The sequence below is a fragment of the Nicotiana tabacum genome, chromosome 5 (assembly GCF_000715075.1).
Source record: "Nicotiana tabacum cultivar K326 chromosome 5, ASM71507v2, whole genome shotgun sequence".
Lineage (NCBI taxonomy): Eukaryota > Viridiplantae > Streptophyta > Magnoliopsida > Solanales > Solanaceae > Nicotiana > Nicotiana tabacum.
In genome coordinates, this window is record NC_134084.1 from 68,445,316 (window position 1) to 68,464,097 (window position 18,782).

Here is an 18,782-nt window from a genome sequence, read left to right on the forward strand (position 1 = left end):
ATAATACATAATATGAAACTGCTCAAAGTCTCAAACCACTGAATTAAATGATAAAGCTCGAAACGATCGGACGTTAAAATTGCTATTCTTTCTTTCCTCATGAGCAAGAAGCTCACCAGCAACATGACGTGTTACTTTGTATTGTGTTTGGACCTTTAAATTATTCTTATAATTGTTAGGTCTTTGTCTTGTTGTTTTACTATATTTGATTTTTCAATCTCTTGAAGGAAGGATAATATATTTATCATAATTAATTTTACTGTTTATGAAAAAAATAGAATTCATCCATATTTGGCTAGTCGTTTTTCATGGAGGAAAAGATTTTGTACTTCTATAAATTTAGGATCCTTCCTTCTCATTTTGTAACATCCATAATGTAGTCATAAGGGGTTTGACAATCTTGTTTAGAGGGAAAAATTTTAGACAAGTATTATCCTGTCACTTGTGTGCGCCTCTTTGTGAGGTTGTTCTCTCAATATCTTGTACTGTCTTTTATATAGTGGATTGATCATCCCTATTTGTGGATGTAGGTCAATTAACTGAACCACATTAAATAATTGTATCTCTTTCTATATGTTTCTATTTTGTTGTCTTATTTATCGTCGTTGAAAGTATGCGTTATTAGTTTTCACATGACACCTGATTATCTCGACATACCAGTGGTATCAGAGTGAGGTTTAAGACAGCTTCATCAAGGCGGGTTTAGTTTTAGCCACTACAGTTTTTACAGTAATCATGATTTGTTTGAGAAATTTGACCGAAGTGCTACTCACGTTGAAACAAATTTTGTAGTAGAGACTTGGAGAGACGACATGTTGAATGCTATATGAAAAAGGTAGATCAAGTTTATTTTGTCGAAAAATACAGACCAATGGGGAGAATTGTTAGGTATTTGTCCTAATTTTTTTACTATATTTGATTTTCCTATCTCTTGAAGGAATGGCAACATATTTACCATAAACTAGTTTTATCTTTTACGAAAAGAAAAATATAACTCTTCATTATTTGGCTAGTCCTTTTTCATGGAGGAAAAAGTTTTTGACTTCTATAAATTGAGGATCCTTCCTTCTCATTTAGTAGCATCCATAATGTAGCCATAAGGGGTTTGAGAGTCATGTTTAGAGGAAAAATGTTGAGACAAGTATTATCCTGCGACTTGTGTGTATCTCTTTATGAGGTTGCTCTCTCAATATTTGTACCTTTTATATAGTGAATTGCTCGTCTCCGCCTGTGGATGTAGGTCAATTGACTGAACCACGTTAAATATTTATGTTTCTTTTGGTATATTTTTCTTTTGTTGTCTGATTTACTGTTGTTGGAAGTATGCATTATTAGCTTCCGTATGACACATGTATCTTGCGACATCATGGTGCTTGCGACCATCTTATTTTTCTTGAGTTATATAGTGTCTTACTTCGAGTATAAAAAGACATCCTAGAACATTCGAATCGCTTAATTCATACCTTGAGGTTTTTGAGTTGGATGCTTAAATTCCTGAGGCGGAAAAGGTGTATTTGCTCTCTGCCAGAAGTGTGGCTCGCTCGCCTCATTATGGTTAATTTCAACTTCGTAGCGTTTCTACGTTACATGTATAGTAATCTAAGTATCTTCATCTCAGATATAAGTCAATATATTACTAGTCTTGGGATTCATAAGATACATGAAATATCGTCAGTTCGTCACCACATCTAAAATAACTAATATGTCATCCCGTTCTCATGTAATTTTAGAAGAAACGATTGTGGTCACTCTAATTGGATCCATTTAATATTATCAGCCGTTCGGGTTACACTTCAAGCATTGTGATACTACGTTAAGTCACATTATTGATAAAAGTACAAATAAACGGATCTTCCATAATATTACTTAAAAAGAAAGGTAGGTGTCCGTGCTTTCTACTAGGGAATAGATTAACTAACACTATTTGCCGTTTGATTTTGGGATTTCTGTATAAAATATGAATAGAGAGGGATGTATTTTCCGTAATAGCTATGCCTGGCAATTTCACTTCTGGTTAACAACAAAAGAAAAAGAAACGCATACTATAAAGTAATTATTCCAATTGACTTCATTTAATGAACCAATTTGGTACAATAATGATTCTTCACCTTGTTATAACTCCTCGATACAAAGCATTTTTTTTTTCCAAATATCACTTTTAACCCGCGCCAGAAACTAATCGCCAAAAAAATATATAAATTTGTTAAACTTTTTTTATATAACATACAGAATGTATAAATATATAATTTTTTGGCTATTATTCTAAGAGCAACTATACAATATCATTTTCCCCTTCTATTTTTAATTAATGTGAATTTTAACTTTTGTGTAACTCTTCCTAGCAAAGCGCTGTTTATTTGTCAACATTTACCCAACTTTAACATTGCTTATGCCAAATTGACCTACTTAACCTCTTCTTTCACCTTTTTACAGGAATGAGAAAGATTGAATGCCTTCCTTCCTCTTGTCTGTCCTAGATAAAAATGATCAGATAAGATTTCAAACATTTGAGAAATTACATCGTTGTAACATTGGAACATATTTGAGTTAGTTCTCAATGTTCACATCACCTCCTGTCCTGGTAAGAATATAATGATAACAGAAAAGTAACATAATAACTAAAGAATTAAAGGAATAGTGTGATAAGAAGGGTCGCCATGTAGGAGAGCCAGAGGCATGATTCTGCAAAACGAACCATCTTGTTACCATCAAAAGTACATCAAAATTTTCTTTTAACCTTATTTACCCGGCTGTACAGTATCAGCATGTTAAAGCATAAGGATTTCAAACAGAACTCTCACCAATTGTCTTTATTATTAAAAGGATTGTCGGTATATTTCTCACCAATCCCAAGTGATTAACCAAACACCTTTTTAAGAAGAGAGAGCAACAGCAACAAGAACACTTCTTTGCAAACTAGCAAACGCTGCTTTAGTTAGGCTCAGACACAACAGTGCCAAATAGCATCCAGGGCCTAAAAGAGTCTTGACGCACATCAATGCAAACGCGTTCTGCACAGGGCAACATAATGTTACTTGGAATGACATTTATGACGGACACCAAATCCACCCTATGTTTCTTCAGAAGACTGCATGACATTTATTACGTGAGGAAAATCAGCAGAAGTTTTAGTTACACGAATTCAACAGAGGATCTATTTATAACAGAAGACAGACGACTTCTCTTCAAGAGTTTGTGTGCTCAGCCATATTCATTTTGCCGAAGACCAGTTTCTACTGCTTTTCCTTCTCCATTTCTGATCGGCGAAATTCTGCACAGTAGGACCAAACGGTGGACACCCATGCGCTGCCCAAAACACACAAATACCTCCACCAATCAAGTAAAGAAAACTATCAGAAACCACAAGGGTAAAATCCTACCCAGTAAAAGATCTTAGTGCCATTTGACAAACAAGAAATTTTGCCTTCTGCAGCATTTACAGTCTTTCCACCACAGCAGTGTGATTTCTCGTACATCCACTCTCCATTTCCTAGCCTTGGCATTCTACCTGAAAATGGACCACCAACAACTTCAAGGAGCTGTACAACTTATATTTAGTCTTTTCCTAGTCTGGAGTGGGAAATATACACAGATCTATTTCCTTGAAACATGTTCTTCCACCCCCTTCCCTACCAATACGATGAGCTTCTGGACTTGCAATTCAAATCTACCTGCCCAGAAACCCACAAGAAAATTCTTAAACAAAGTTACATGCCTTTGCATTTCTATTTCAGCCCTCTGGCGGGAATTGTAGCCAGGCTCACATGTTCTTTCTCGTCAGAAACAAATCAGGGGGGCAGGGGGTAAAAAAATAAAAGATTGAAAATAAGCTTAGAAACTCAACCAAGGTCTTTAACCATTACAAACCCTTCTCCATCCAAAATAAATATCCTTACAATGTGGAAGAGTCGACAAAGCGAAATTTCAAAGCCAACACGACTATTAACTTTGAACAAAAGAAATATGGAGGTCAAGACTTCTACCAGTTACAAGGATTCAAAGGCCAAAAGCGTTTCCCACATGACTTTTACAAATTAACAGTTTAATGAATGGCAGTTGTGCAGTTTCGATTGCAAACTAGAATTACAGTTATAGTCCCTGCTGATATCTGTTTCAATGAAGCTACATAAACACAAAATAAAACTAATCAACACGGCAGAGATGTAAGACAAATCTAACACTAGTTCTTTCTTTCATTGATCAACAACAACAACAAACACAGTGAAATCCCTCTAGGGAAGGGAAAGCGTACGCAGATCTTACCCCTATCTTGGGGAGGTAGAGAGGTTGTTTCCAAAAGACCCTCGGCTCAAGAACAGTGAAAATGAAGCAATAAACAGACAACCTTCTATCATTGATCAACTTCCAAAAATAACACTAGCAACAAACGAAAGATATTCCCGGTTTTGCCTCTAAAAGTACCAAGGGATGATAACAACAAAACCATTATCATCTTTCCACAAGACAAGAAAATTGAAAGAACAGAAAATCAATACAGCCTGAAACACATAGGCTCAAATTAAAAGCCCCCATCTAGAAAAGAATGCACAAGATATCATATAGAACATTTGTACATCTCTAGCAGATGAGGGCAGCAAAGTACCTTACTGGCTTGGGCAGACAGTACGAGTATCTGAAGTACGGAAAATAAATTTGAAATTCTATGTATGCCAGGTTGTAGATAAGCTCCTCAACCTGCTTTCCTTGATACTGCAGTGACATTTGCAGAATTCAATTCTACAATAAAAATTGGAAAATTCACTAATATAAATACGAAAAGAAACCAAAAAAATGTAGATTTGATTGTTTGGCAAGCAAGCCAAACGGGTTATGGGTATAAATGTTCCCAGAAGTGAGAACGGATTATACCATAATACAAAGTCAAAAAACAAAAATGAAACCAACCACCAACACACTCCTACATAGGTAATCAGTCTCAAGGAGAAACCAATGCATCGAGGAACAAGCTAACTTACAATTTAGATAGTGTCAGCAAAAATAACAAATCAACAGTTTCTCTTCGGGGAAGAAAATTAACGTTTCTTTTTGTACGTTAACTAATCAATAGTACTTAGCAAGATAGAGATCTTAGTTTATCTTGTTTGGCACAACTTATTACATAGGAACAGGATAATACTTGCAGCCAGAGCAGAGTGAACTTTGCCTCTGCGATACGACCTAAAGCCAACATAACTTTGGAATAAACTTCAAAAGACATAACTTAATCCAAAATCTTAAGATAACAATGTCATCCACGAGAGGTGATAGGTAACATCATGTGGGTGAAACTTCACGTCCATGAGCAAATAAACACAATACTTAACAAATCTTATATATTTGGTAATAAAGCTCACTCAGAGATGTTTCGGATGCACCTTAGCCTTACTTTTCACTGGCATTCAGTCATCTCTACATATAATTAGTAACTTTTATTATCAATATTAATTTGGCAGTCAATAAATTCAGAGAGACAACCTTAGTCAGTCCCTAAAACATGAAATGAGAATCATTCCTACAGAAGTAAACAATCACGCTGAGTGTTCATATTATTATCACCATAAAAGCTGGAAATTGAACTTCCAAAGTTAGATCTCTTAAACAATTTCGAAAACTTCATCATGACCATCATCACATTTGAAACTGGACATCACGGCACAGAATCCTATAATCATTCAGTGCTAAGGTTTATCATTTAAAAAAACAAAAATCAGCCATGAGAGATATATTACTCCATCCGTCCCAATTTATGTGGCGGTGTTTGACTCCGCACGGAATTTTAACAAGACCTAAAACTTGTGGTGTAAAACAAACCATAGACATTTTTGTGGCTGTAAATCAATTCATTAAAGGCAAAGGAGGAATTCCAAAGGTAAATTGCTTCTAAATAGGGAAAGGTGACATTCTTTTTAGGACTGACATGAAGAGTGCCACATAATTGGGACGGAGGGAGCATGCATCATAATAATTTGTGGTCCAGCATTGATGTACTCGACCATGTAGAAGGAGAGTGCCAGAAGAAAGCATGTGAAGTAAACAATAGCGAAGAGTCAAGTTGCTAGCATGGGGAAAAGTGAAGCGTTTAATACTGATGGGAAAGCAGATATGTCATCCTTGATTACTATCCATGTATCTAGATACAATCATTACCTTCAAATGTGCAATAGTTTCAGTGAATTCTTCGTCAATGAAAAAGCTAAGAATTCCCCATCTGCTTTACACCATCTCCTCTTGCAAACAGAATATGAAGATTAAAATCGACATACTATAAGTACGAAACAGATCCATATGTTTTGAGTAACAAAATCAATTTCAAGAAACTGTTTACACTGCCAATAGGAAATATGTTACATACACGAGTTTCAATTGAAACTGTTCCTTAATAGGTAAGCTCACTATGCCACCCCTGCCATGCGTGCAGTCTCAAAGAGTTTGATAAGGCACCAGCACCCAGTAAGTCAACCTGCAACAGATCTGATAATGCACAGCCAAAAGAATTGTTTCTCGATCTAAATGTCAGATAAGCCTGCTAAAAACAGCTGAACTGATCGTCTTGCAAACAATTTTAGCAACTTCCTTTCAATCATAGCTCTCACCTCAACCACATCAACCCCATGAGTATTAGAGAAAGCAAAACTCAAACAGTTACTGAGCACTATTCACTTATCTTAGCCAAACAATCCACCAGTTCCTAACACCCCTTGCTTCAGCTCCTTTCTTCGCTGCTCCTCAAGAGGATCTGGACTCTTCATTACTCTTCGCACACGCCTACAAACAAAACATAGAAAATCAAATAACTGTCCAAGGAGCTAAACAAACTCCCATCTAATAATTAGCATTGACAGAAGTTTTACCTATCTTGTGCATGCTGTGCAGGGAAAGTAGGCATGAATTCTTTAGACTTGGGGAGCGGAACTTCACGAAACCACTCATGGTTTAAAGCAGCATCGGCAGTTATTCTCTGCAATATGTCAGACAAACAATAATCAAAAAGGATAAAGACAATGAAGTACAAAATTTTGAAGTTCCCAAATGTAATGGCCATCACCTTCTCAGGATCATAAGTTAGAAGCTTATTCAACAGGTCAAAGCCAGCATCAGATAGGACTGGTAGCCCAGTGAAGGATGTAGCGGGAAATTTTTTTCTTAACGAATTAAACCTGACACAAACAAATCAAATGGTTAGTAGACACATGAAAATATTTTTCCAGCAACAGATTGTCATCAAAGGAGGCCAGAAAGCCAAACCAGAATCACCCAAAGCTGGAAGCCTGGGAAAACAGTGGCAAAAATAAAAACATGAATCTCCAGCCAACAAGAACAGGGATATAATATACAAGAAGATAATACTTACTGGTACTTTACAAAGTTGACCTTCACCCCAGGAAGTTTAGAAAACCCTGGCCATATTGTCTCATTTGGGGTTCCGAGAATTTTGAAAATCTGGTAAGAACATTCCAAGAAATGCATTAAGCTGACTTGAAATCTCATGGTAAATGATATCCACTATCATGTAAAATTCTCCATAAGCTGCTAGAAAAGATACCTTGTCAATTTGATCAACTTCTGTTTTTCCATTGAAAAGCGCTTCTTTGGATAGCATTTCAGCCATGATACAACCCAGTGACCACATGTCAATTGCAGTAGAATATTGTTTGGCTCCCAAGAGAAGTTCTGGCGCCCTGTATGCATAAAAACTATTCAATCACTGGCTGAGAAAAGCCAGATGGGCGAGAACTCAATAGAAACCTTCATCTACATACAGACACACATCGACAGAAACATGAGTATCTACTTAAATATTTTCAAATTAATGAAGAACAGAAAATGAAGCTCACCTGTACCATAAAGTAACCACCAAATGAGTGTATGGTTTCAGGGGGCTCCCATATTGACGAGCTAAACCAAAGTCACAAATCTTCAACTCACCTCGGTTGTTTAGAAGCAAATTTGAAGTCTTCAGATCTCGGTGAAGGACCCAATTATCATGAAGATACTTGATACCCTGCAAAAGCTGGAGCATAAGACATTTGACTTCACTTTGGCTAAACGGTTGTTTCATTGTCTCCATTAATGCCTTCAGATCATGTTCCATGTACTCCATCACCATAAAAATGCTGTCAAGACTGCTTCCTACAACTACTTCTTTAACATCTACAATTGAGGGGTGATGAATAGAAAGAAGAATGTTTATCTCCCTTAGAGATGTCAAGGGAAATCCTTCTCGTTCCTTCTCCATCTTAACCTTCTTTAGTGCAACAATTTCTCCTGTCTTCTTATCTCTAGCTCTGTAAACAACACCATAGGTACCTTCATCTATCCTGTTAAGCCGCTCGAATTCATCGACACTTCTACACCCCTGCAGCATGTTTACGCTCCTTTGTGGAGGAAGTGCAGGCTCTGGTATACCACGAGAATCGTGTTCATCTTCAGATTCTGTATCTGACTGGCTAACACTAGTACCATCATAATTACGGTCCTTATCCACATCCATTGAGTCATTCTTATCTAAATCATTGTCCTGGTAACTATCTCTGCTGGAAGACCTAATATGTTCATCTGAATCTGAGGACCTTGCTCTATTTCCTCCAGAGTTGTCTCTCTTGAGCTCCCCAAATTCTGGAGTTACTGATTTCCTGTGTCCACCCATGTCAGCTGACTGTGAAACTGCTCGTTGCTTCTTCAATCGAGGCATATCATCATCTGAAATCAAACCTTCATCAGCTGGAGAGTCAGCGTCAGTTGCCCATCGAGAAGCTCTTATAGTCGGCACATATTCATCTTCTTCTACTATCCTGGCATCCTGCTGCTCGGGCAATCGCTCTTCGTCAGGAGGTGGTGAACCTACGTCAACTGGGGATTCAGATGCATCAACATGTGAACCAAGTGCTGTATTTGGATTATGTTGGGACGGCCCCGTGCTCTGAATAATATCATTATTATTATTCAATGGCGAGACCTGCTCAACCCTTTCTAAGGGAAGGTTAGGCGACTGGACAGATGACTTCGGCAATGGAGGCGGAGGAGGTAGCTTAGCAGCTGCTGGTGAGTTTCTACTCTTCGACATTCTATTAGCTTCCTTTTCATCCCTATCCCAGATAATTGGAGAGAATTTTCGTTTCTTGCTCTGTACAGGTGACTGGTTCCCATTGGCCGCATTCTTGGTCTTCCAGTCCGAATCAATAGCCCCATCAGACCCACTCTCACTAGACAGTTCCCCGGGCTCTCGGTCAACAGCCCTGACACTAAACCCACTTCTCCCCGCTCCACCATCACTACTACCAGAATCACTCCTGCTTGACGTGAACCTATAACTGCCATTTATGACCTCCCTTTCTTTTACATCCTTCTGTCTCAACCTACCCCTATCTCGACTACTCCTGTCGTGAACTCGATCCCTATCAAAATCCCGATCAACGTTCCTAATTCGATCATAATCCCCCTTAGGACAACCAAGCTCCCTCCTTGAAACCTCGAACTCAGCCTCACGGCCCCTAAATTCATTATCCCTGTAGCCACCATGTCTTCCAGCAGCCATAAGAACGTCTATATATCAAAGAAAACCCTAATCCACCTATAAACCCTAACCCTAATTTCACAAACAAAGTCAACAAATCCTAGCTCGAAAAAAACGACTTAATTGAAAAAACAATAACAGATTACAGATCTGGTAAAAACTAATCAAATATCTAAAAATCAAATTGAAATATTTTCCTTTTTTCCTAATTTATTTTCTAAAAAAAACTCTGTAGAAACGACAGATAGAGACGGCGAAAAACCAGAAACCCTAGAAATTGACGACTAGAGTGTAAATTTACGGTCTTCTCCGGTATGTTATTGCTGAGATCGGAAAACTTACCGGTGAATCGAAGCAACCAGAGGCGGCGGCGACGAAGCTCTTACAGAGAGAAAAAGAGAGAATATGTGAGTTGTATTGCAAATTCGGAATATGAAAGCGAAGGGAAAGTCCCCAGACCTCGTAAAGAGGAGTTTTAGATTAGATTCGAGTATGTTAATTGCAATTAGACCCCCTATGTTTATCAAATTGTTCATTTTTTACCAATACATTATCTTGCATGTCTCTTCAGCTCCCGGAAGTCGTTCTCACGAGTTTAAATTTCATTGGGTAAAAGTAAATTACGAGGCTAATAGATTTTATGTTTTATCAAATATAAGTGGATCAGACAAAAAGGAAAATTTTGCCTGGATTTATTTATAGAAATGTACTGTTTTGAATAGTTTATTTATTTAGCAACATTGTCTTGAAAAACCTCATCAACATTGTCTTGAAAGAATTCTATTACGAATAGGTAAGTAAAATTCTTCCTCGAAAGAGACATTCCGATAACTGGAATAGAAAACTATTCATATTGGAATGGAATAATTTATTCCTAAGGGATCATTGGTAGGGTGTATAAGAACCTGGGGGGTTGCTCCGAGAAATCCTTTCTTTCTCGTCCACTCAGGGGGGTGCGGACACACCTGCGCGGATTACAGGTGACAGTTACAAGAATGGCGGGGAAGTTAACAGTACCCGACGACATTCAGGGATGGATGTAGACCCATCGGGCAGGGATAATCATTCCGGTCCTGGGAGAAGTGGCGACCATTCTCAAGAACCAAAAAGACTGAGCTGAGGGAAGCCCTATGAGTCACTGAAACGACGGCAGGAGTGCCCTTTTTCTATCAATAGAGGGAGCAAAAAACGGGCTTTGCTCCCCTTTACAATATGAAGAAAGAAATAAGGGTCGAAGTTTAGACCGAAATAGTCATTATCGTATATAATATGCAAAATTTCTTCACCAATCAGACTAAAATAAAATACACATCTTTGATCTTACTGACATTTCTCAACTCTCAACATGCCCAATTATCTTCCCTTCTCTAACGCCTCTCTTTTCCCTATCTCTAACCCACCCAGATTTAGATCTTAAAAAATCCATAAATCTAATTAAATTTTTCTTTACTTTTTTAACAAGCAACCATAGTAGCTTCATTTATCTAAGGTCCATCCAAACAATAGAGATCCACATTTAGATGATACAAATAAAAATATTCATATCCTTTTCACAAACCAAGAAAAGAATAAATAAGTATAGAAGTTCAAAAAACCTACATATTCTGGAATAAGGTCCTCAGGAGCCCATCAATAGTGGAAAAAAGGGACAATATATAAGAAGAAGAAAAAAATCATAGTTGCACTCACAAATACTGTCCAAGATGGTTGATTACCCTCTTACTTAAAGGTCTCAGCATTATGTGAGAGGGGTTGACTAGTAATAGCAACAAACTCAACTTTATGCTATTGTTTGTGGTTAGTGTGAGGTGTAGACGAGTGTTATAAGTGACGTGTGCAATGATAAGGTAAACTTTCAGATCTGAGATCTAAGTTGGAAAGCACTTGTGGATTTTTGGCATTTTTTCATCTTTTTTTTAATGTAGTAATTTTGGTGTTAAAATAGAGGTGTAGTGGTAGACATAAGGTATATTCTAATCTACATAAAAAGTAACTGGTATTTATACATACTTACATAATATTATATAATTGTGTATAAGTGCGTATATTTGTATATAATGCGGTATAATTATACATATATTTAGAGTATAGGTGTATATATGCTGCTAGTGTATTATAAGCCTCCGTAATAATTTGACACTTTCTTCTCTTTTTCTTCTTTTTCTTATTTTTTTGGTATACATTATTATGCATTCTATATATAAATTTATACAAAGTTATACATCATTATATATATACTACATATGTACAGTTAAAATTGAAATTGAGATTTTTGTGTTTTTCTTTATTTGTTTATCGAACAATCTATTTATAAAGTCGATTTTCTTGTTGATTTCTTTGTCAAATCATGAACTTGCAGCAAATTTTTTGAACTTTACTTTTTTATTTTTACTATTTAAAATTTGAGGAATAAGAGATTTTTGGATTTTCGAGTTGAATTATGAATGGTACGTATTTTTAATCAAACGCTAGACATACTTGTATAAACGCTTGAACGAGGAGAGGGACATGGATATTGTTCTTGGTGATTTGGAGCACTCCGAGAGTTGTCGCGATTTTGAGTATTGTAGGCATATAAGAGTTGATGAGGTCAAAGGGGTTATGCGGAGGATGAGCAGGGGACGAGCGACCGAGTCATGTGAGATTCCAGTGAAATTTTGGAAGAACGCGGGCAATGCAGGCTTGGAATGGCTCGTTGGTTTATTCAATGTCATTTGTATGAAGAAGAAGATGCCTGAAGAAGATGATCCCTTTGTACAAGGGTGATTCCCAAAACTGTAACAATCATATGAATATCAAGCGGCTAAGTCATACTATGAAAGTCAAGAAGAGGGTGGTGGAGTTGAGGGTGAAGATGAGTGTGTCTATTTTCGAGAACCAATTCAAATTAATCTCAGGGCATTCAATTACAAAAGTTATTCACCTTATTAGGAGATTAGTTGAGTAGTACGAGGAGAGGAAGAGGGACTTACATATGGTGTTCATCAACATAGAAAAGGCTTACGACAAAGTCACAAGAGGGGTCATATGGAGATATATAGAGGTCAAAGGTGTATCTTTTGCATGCATTACATCGATTATGGACATGTATGATGGAGATAAGACCCAGGTGAGGCCATTGGGAGGAGATTCGACATATTTTCCAGTTTTGATGGGCCTACACCAAGCATCAGCACTTAGCCTATTTGTATTTTCTCTGGCGATGGACACTCTAACTCGTTATATTCAAGGGAAGTGTCACGACCCAAACCGATGGGCCGCGACAGGTGCCCGAGTCCTACCTGTCAAACACCCCTAAGCATGCGTCTAAGATATGAGCCTGAATAACATCTGCTGAGTTACAAAAATAACATACAAGAAGGAAACTTACCTTCAAGGCATATATACGTATACAGGCAGAATATAGTGGGCGAGCCAGCAAGGCTGCTATAGACAACTATATATCCAAAACTGAAAGCTGTCAAGGCCACATACAACCCAACTAGACATATTGTCTACAGACCTCTAATAGAAACATAACTGTACAAAGATGGGACTGAGCCACGTCATACCCATATACATATATATATATATATAAACGTATCGTATAAAAAGTAGCTCCAGATCAAGTGGAGCACGCCAACTCTCATTGATCATGGATTCTAAGAAGGGGGACCATCAACTTGCCTACCTGCACTTGCGGGTATGAAACGCAGGCCCCATGAAATAGGGCATCAGTACGAAAAATGTACTGAGTATGTAAGGCATGAAAATTAGTACGTAAAAGACATAGATGAAACATGGAATACAGAAACACATCCTTAAATCTGAATAACTTTGTAAATTCTGAAACGTTTATAATGCCATGCACGTGTGTATAAATATCGTGCCATGCATAGGTATGGGTGTACATTATATCATCAAGCCACTGAGGGCATCCCATCATATCGTCTCGGCCACTGTGGGCAACATCATCAACATATACCAGCTGATCAGGTAGTGGTGCATATATAATGTCGTAACCTTTTCCCATATTCCATATACATATATACGCGTATATAATGTCATCTGGTCATGGGTCAATGCACATGTATACATGAGTGAAATACATGAAAATTACGTAATAATCTCAATATTCCTTCCGGATAAACTTTTTCAACTACGTATTATTCTGAGACCCATGAGCAGAAGATAATAATAATTCTCATGGGGAATCAAGAATATAAACACCCCTAGTATCTCTGTGAATAGAATAATTTATGAAAATTGTGTGTTTACTCGTTTCTTCAATATAATTCGGATAACCTTAACATACCTGTTCCTGGAATTATTCGAATGAAATGAAGCTTCTGCTTCAGTGAAATATGTTGAATGAGAATTGGCTTGAATCCTTTGAAATTTTTGAAACAAAATTGTTCATGCTTTTCACGTCTTGGTGTAGCATGACAGTTAGCTTTTTACTTTGTAAAATGTTTCTTGCTTTTGAACTTACATGTTCTTGGTTTCAAGCCAAAGACACAAAATTGAAATGAAGCCAAAGACTTGAAATTGAAATGAAGCCAAAGACATGAAATTGAAATGAAGCTAAAGACAGATTGTCTTTATGGATAAGACTTTACAAGTCTTATTTAAGACTTATCTTTATTACTTAAAATTCTATTTATTTTTAAAATACTTCATATATACTTTATATATATACTACCGTGGTCTTATGGTACCTTGCATGGTACTAGTTCATAATCATCGGGTATTATTGCTCAACCCGTATTTTATTCCAAATTGACCACTTTTAGCGAAACTCATTTTCTTTAATTCGTGTACCCTTTGTCCTTCAGGACACTTATTTATCGCTTGTTAAAAATAACGTAAATATGTTAACGTCAAGATGATCTCATCCCCGAGTCTATGTCGGTTAACCAAAAACGAAATTTTTAGCGTACAAAAACGCGAGATGTATCATCCTTCCCCCTTAGAAACATGCGTCCTCGAATGTTCAACTCCCCGTGATCTATATAACTTTGGAAAGGTCGCCTCTGCAACAACACCACTACCTACTCTCCCCGTAGAAGCTTAATAATCCAACGACACACAGGACCATAATTATGAATTACGACAATGGCCTATGACCGACGACAATAACCAACACAAGAATTTGTTCATGTACCTTATGGTTATGATGCGTCCGTCGGAACCTCCTCTGGAGGAGGAAATAAGTAGGGATATCTAGACTTCATGTCTTCCTCGGCCTCCCAAGTCATTTCTTCCACATTGTTGTTCCTCCAAAATATTTTCACAGAGGTTACCTCCTTATTCTGTAGCTTGCGGATTTGTCGGTCTAGAATGGCAACAGGAATTTCCTCGTATGACAAGTCCTCTGTAATCTGAACATCATTCGTGGGCTCCACTCGGGTAGGATCGTCAATGCACTTCCGTAACATAGATACGTGAAAAACCGAATGGACAGACTTTAATTCCGAGGGCAATTCTAACTCATAAGCTATTTGGCTCACTCTCTGAATGATCCTATAAGGCCCAATATACCGTGGGCTAAGTTTGCCTTTCTTGCCAAACCTCATCACACCCTTCATAGGTGACACCTTTAAGAATACCCAGTCATTAACCCCGAACTCTAAATCCCAACGCCGCACGTTAGAATATGACTTCTGACGACTCTGAGCTATCAATAGTCGATCCCGAATCAACTTTACTTTTTCTATGACTTGCTGAACTAGGTCTGGCCCATGTAATCCAGATTCTCCAACATCAAACCACCCTATAGGTGACCTACACTTCCGTCCATAAAGAGCTTCGTATGGAGTCATCTGAATACTGGAATGGTAGCTATTATTATATGCGAACTCAACAAGCGGTATATGATCATCCCAGCTACCTTTGAAGTCCATTACACAAGCTCGTAACATATCCTCCAGTGTCTGAATAGTACGCTCAGCCTGTCCGTCTGTCTGGGGATGAAATGTTGTACTAAGACTTACTTGAGTCCCCAATCCTTTTTGGAAGGACCTCTAGAAGTTAGCTGTAAATTGAGCTCCTCTATCCGAGATAATAGATACAGGGACACCATGCAGTCGTACTATCTCCTTGATATAAAGCCTCGCATAATCCTCTGAGGAATATGTAGTTCAAACGGGCAAAAAAGGGGTCTGACTTTATAAGCCTATCCACAATCACCCATATCAAATCGAACTTACGCTGAGTACGAGGTTAGCGTACAATGAAGTCCATATTGATTACTTCCCATTTCCAAGCCGGAATCTCCATAGCCTGCAATAATCCACCGGGGTTTTGATGCTCAATCTTAACCTGCTGACAGTTAGGACACTGAGCAAAAAATTCTGCTATATCTTTTTTCATTCCGTCCCACCAATATACTTCCTTGATGTCACATCTTTGTTGCTCTTGGATGGATAGAATAACGAGAATAGTAAGTTTCTCCCATAACCTGTCGATGCAGCCCTGCAACATTAGGCACACATAATCGCCCTTGATATCTGAGGACCCCATCTTCTGTAATTTCAAACGGTGTCTTCTCCTTCTGAAGAGTGGTATCCCTATAATGAACTAGCACAAGATCCTCGTACTAGCGTTCCTTTACTTCAGTTACTAAAGAGGATGTTGTCGTATCCTGAAGAGTAATTCCAATGTCACCTGAGTCCAGTAACCGAACTCCAAGACTAGACTGATGAACCTCGTGGGCTATTCCCCTCTTCTTCTTTTTTGGCTGTAAATATGACAGGCTACCCATAGATCTACGGTTGAGGGCATCGGCTACTGCGTTCACTTTCCCCGGATGGCATGAAATATCAATGTCATAATCTTTAAGTAGCTACAACCATCTTCTTTGACGTAATTCAATTCTTTTCTTCTTCTTCTTTTTTTCTTGAAGATATACTGGAGGCTCTTATGATCCGCATAGATACTAACATGAATGTCATACAAGTAGTGCCTCCACATCTTTAGTGCATGAATCACCAAGGCTAACTCTAAGTCGTAGGTTGGGTAGTTCTTCTCGTGCTTACTTAGTTGTCCAGAAGCATAAGCTACAACCTTACTAAGCTGCATCAGCACACGATCCAATCCTACGCTTGAAGCATCACAATAGATAACATAACCATCGGTCCTTTCTGGGAGCGGTAGAACCGGTGCTGAAGTTAATCTGTCCTTCAATGCCCTAAAACTCCGTTCGCAAGGATTGGTCCATTAAAACTTAGTTCCCTTCTGAGTTAACTTACATGGGTTTCCTAATTTTTTTACAATTTAGGAAATTCCCCTCTTCGGAGGCCCAAACTTCATCCTTTATCCATCACAATTACGCTTGTATCCCACTATTAGCGTAGTATTTTATCTATTCTAAACTTTACTAGCCTTAGATTCCTTTAAGTTCTTTCAGGCCATACTGAGCCTTCTATAACTTAGAGAAACTATCAACTCTCTTATGAGCTTAACCCCAAGGACTTATCCATTCTCGCCACCCTTTCACTCATCTTTTCTTATCCTTCCTTGTGTCTTCCTAAAACCTTGTCAGAGGTGCTGAAAGGGAAGAAAATCCCTCTACAAATCCCCTGTAATAACCTACCAAACCGAAAAATCTACGAACCTTCGTCGGTGTTGTGGGTCTAGGCTAAGTCTTCACTGCCTCAGTCTCTTGTGTATCAACTCGGATGTCTTTACCCAAAATAATATGCCCAAGGAAAGCTATAGAGTTCAACCAGAATTCATATTTACAAAATTTTGCATACAACTTCCCTTCTTGTAGAACTCTGAGCACAGTACGCAGATGATTTGCATGCTCAGCCTCTGAACGAGAATATACCAATATATCGTTGATAAATACAATTACAAACGGATCTAAGAAAGGCCTGAACACACAGTTCATCAAATCCATGAATACTGCTGGGGCATTGGTCAGACCGAACGACATAACCCAAAACTCAAAGTGCCTATATCTAGTTCTGAATGTTGTCTTCGGAATATCTTCATCCTTAACCCTTACCTGATGGTACCCGGATCTCATGTCTATCTTTGACAAACACTTGGCACCTTGTAACTGATCAAATAGATCATCAATTCTTGGGAGCGGGTACTTATTCTTGATCGTCACCTTATTCAGTTGCCTATAATCAATACACATTCGTAAGGAACCATCTTTCTTTCTCACAAACAACACAGGTGTTCCCCATGGTGACGTACTAGGTCTAATAAAACCTTTTTCAAGTAAGTCCCTTAGTTGTTCATTTAAATCTTTCAACTCTACGGGGGGCCATTCTATAGGGGGAACAGATATTGGATGAGTATCTGGTAGTAGGTCAATGACAAACTCAATTTCTCGCTCTGGCGGAAGACCCGGAAGTTCATCGGGAAAAATATCGGGAAACTCACTAACCACTAGAATAGACTGAATAGTTGGTGACTCTACTTCTGTATCCTGAACCCGAACTAAGTGATAAATACAATCCTTACTGATCATCTTCATTGCCTTGAGATAAGAAATAAATTTGCATTTTGGCAATGTCGTATTACCTTCCCACTCCAAAACAGGCTCCCCTGGAAATTGAAATCGAACTATCTTTAATCTACACTTGATGTTAGTGTCACACCTCCTTTTTCCGCCCCGCGAGGGTGCGTGGGAGTTTTTCCAATTAAAGGACAGTCGAAACGGGATTTATTTGTTTTGTTTCAGAGTCGCCACTTGGGAATTTTAAGGCGTCCCAAGTCACCAATTTTTTAATCCCTGAATCGAGGAGAATATGACTCTGTTTGTTATTATGCGAACCAGAAATCCTGAATAAGGAATTCTGTTAATCCGGAAGAAGGTGTTAGGCATTTCCGAATTCCGTGATTCTAGCACGGTCGCTTAACTGTTATTATATTTGACTTTGATTTATTAAATGCATATTTATTGCCCAATTTTATTGTTACCGCTTCTATTTAGACTGCTTGTAATTAAGGACCCTTCTTCGAATCGAATCATGCATACGTGTATCCGTTTTATATATTATATATTTTTTAACGTGAAAAATCGTGTTACGCGTACGTATACACAATGATATTGATAATATAATTTATTTATTTATTTTCGAAATTTTTATTTATTTATAAAATAGACTTAAGTTCGAAATTGTGCTTAAAATAAAATTAAGAACGTCTGTCGCTCTTGTATGATTAAATAGTGAACTGCACATCTCAGGTTATATGAAATTAATTTGATATTCTCCGAAGAACCCCTTTTTAATAAAAATTTGCTCGAAGTTGCGCGAACGCATAATCCGAA

The 18,782-nt window shown here is 37.9% G+C and overlaps 1 protein-coding gene across 23 annotated transcripts; it reads right to left on the reverse strand.

The window, feature by feature from the left end:
- Positions 1-3,075: 3,075 nt before the first annotated feature.
- On the reverse strand, positions 3,076-9,953 carry LOC107820065 (cyclin-dependent kinase G-2). 23 transcript variants are annotated; one of them, XM_075253653.1, is made up of 11 exons: positions 7,836-9,953; positions 7,544-7,679; positions 7,352-7,440; positions 7,246-7,268; positions 7,046-7,157; positions 6,852-6,958; positions 6,148-6,765; positions 4,604-4,710; positions 3,589-3,671; positions 3,381-3,508; positions 3,076-3,306 (listed from the first exon to the last, which is right to left on the reverse strand). In XM_075253653.1, exons 1-5 carry the CDS (start codon positions 9,533-9,535, stop codon positions 7,144-7,146), a joined length of 1,962 nt encoding a protein of 653 aa, XP_075109754.1. In that variant the 5' UTR covers positions 9,536-9,953; the 3' UTR covers positions 3,076-3,306; positions 3,381-3,508; positions 3,589-3,671; positions 4,604-4,710; positions 6,148-6,765; positions 6,852-6,958; positions 7,046-7,143. The 23 variants fall into 23 exon arrangements, with proteins under 23 accessions (XP_075109754.1, XP_075109743.1, XP_075109741.1 ...); XM_075253642.1 differs by lacking the exon at positions 7,246-7,268 and having other exon boundaries at positions 3,589-3,667; XM_075253640.1 differs by lacking the exon at positions 7,246-7,268.
- Between the last annotated feature and the right edge of the window lie 8,829 nt (positions 9,954-18,782).

Excerpts from the sequence above, each read along its gene's own strand:
- LOC107820065 (XM_016646276.2), bottom strand. The coding sequence starts at position 9,535 with ATGGCTGCTGGAAGACATGGTGGCTACAGGGATAATGAATTTAGGGGC. Across the intron at positions 7,158-7,351 it reads GTCAACTTTGTAAAGTACCA|GTTTAATTCGTTAAGAAAAA; the intron begins GTAAGTATTATC and ends TGTTTGTGTCAG. Across the intron at positions 6,766-6,851 it reads GCACAGCATGCACAAGATAG|GCGTGTGCGAAGAGTAATGA; the intron begins GTAAAACTTCTG and ends TTTTGTTTGTAG.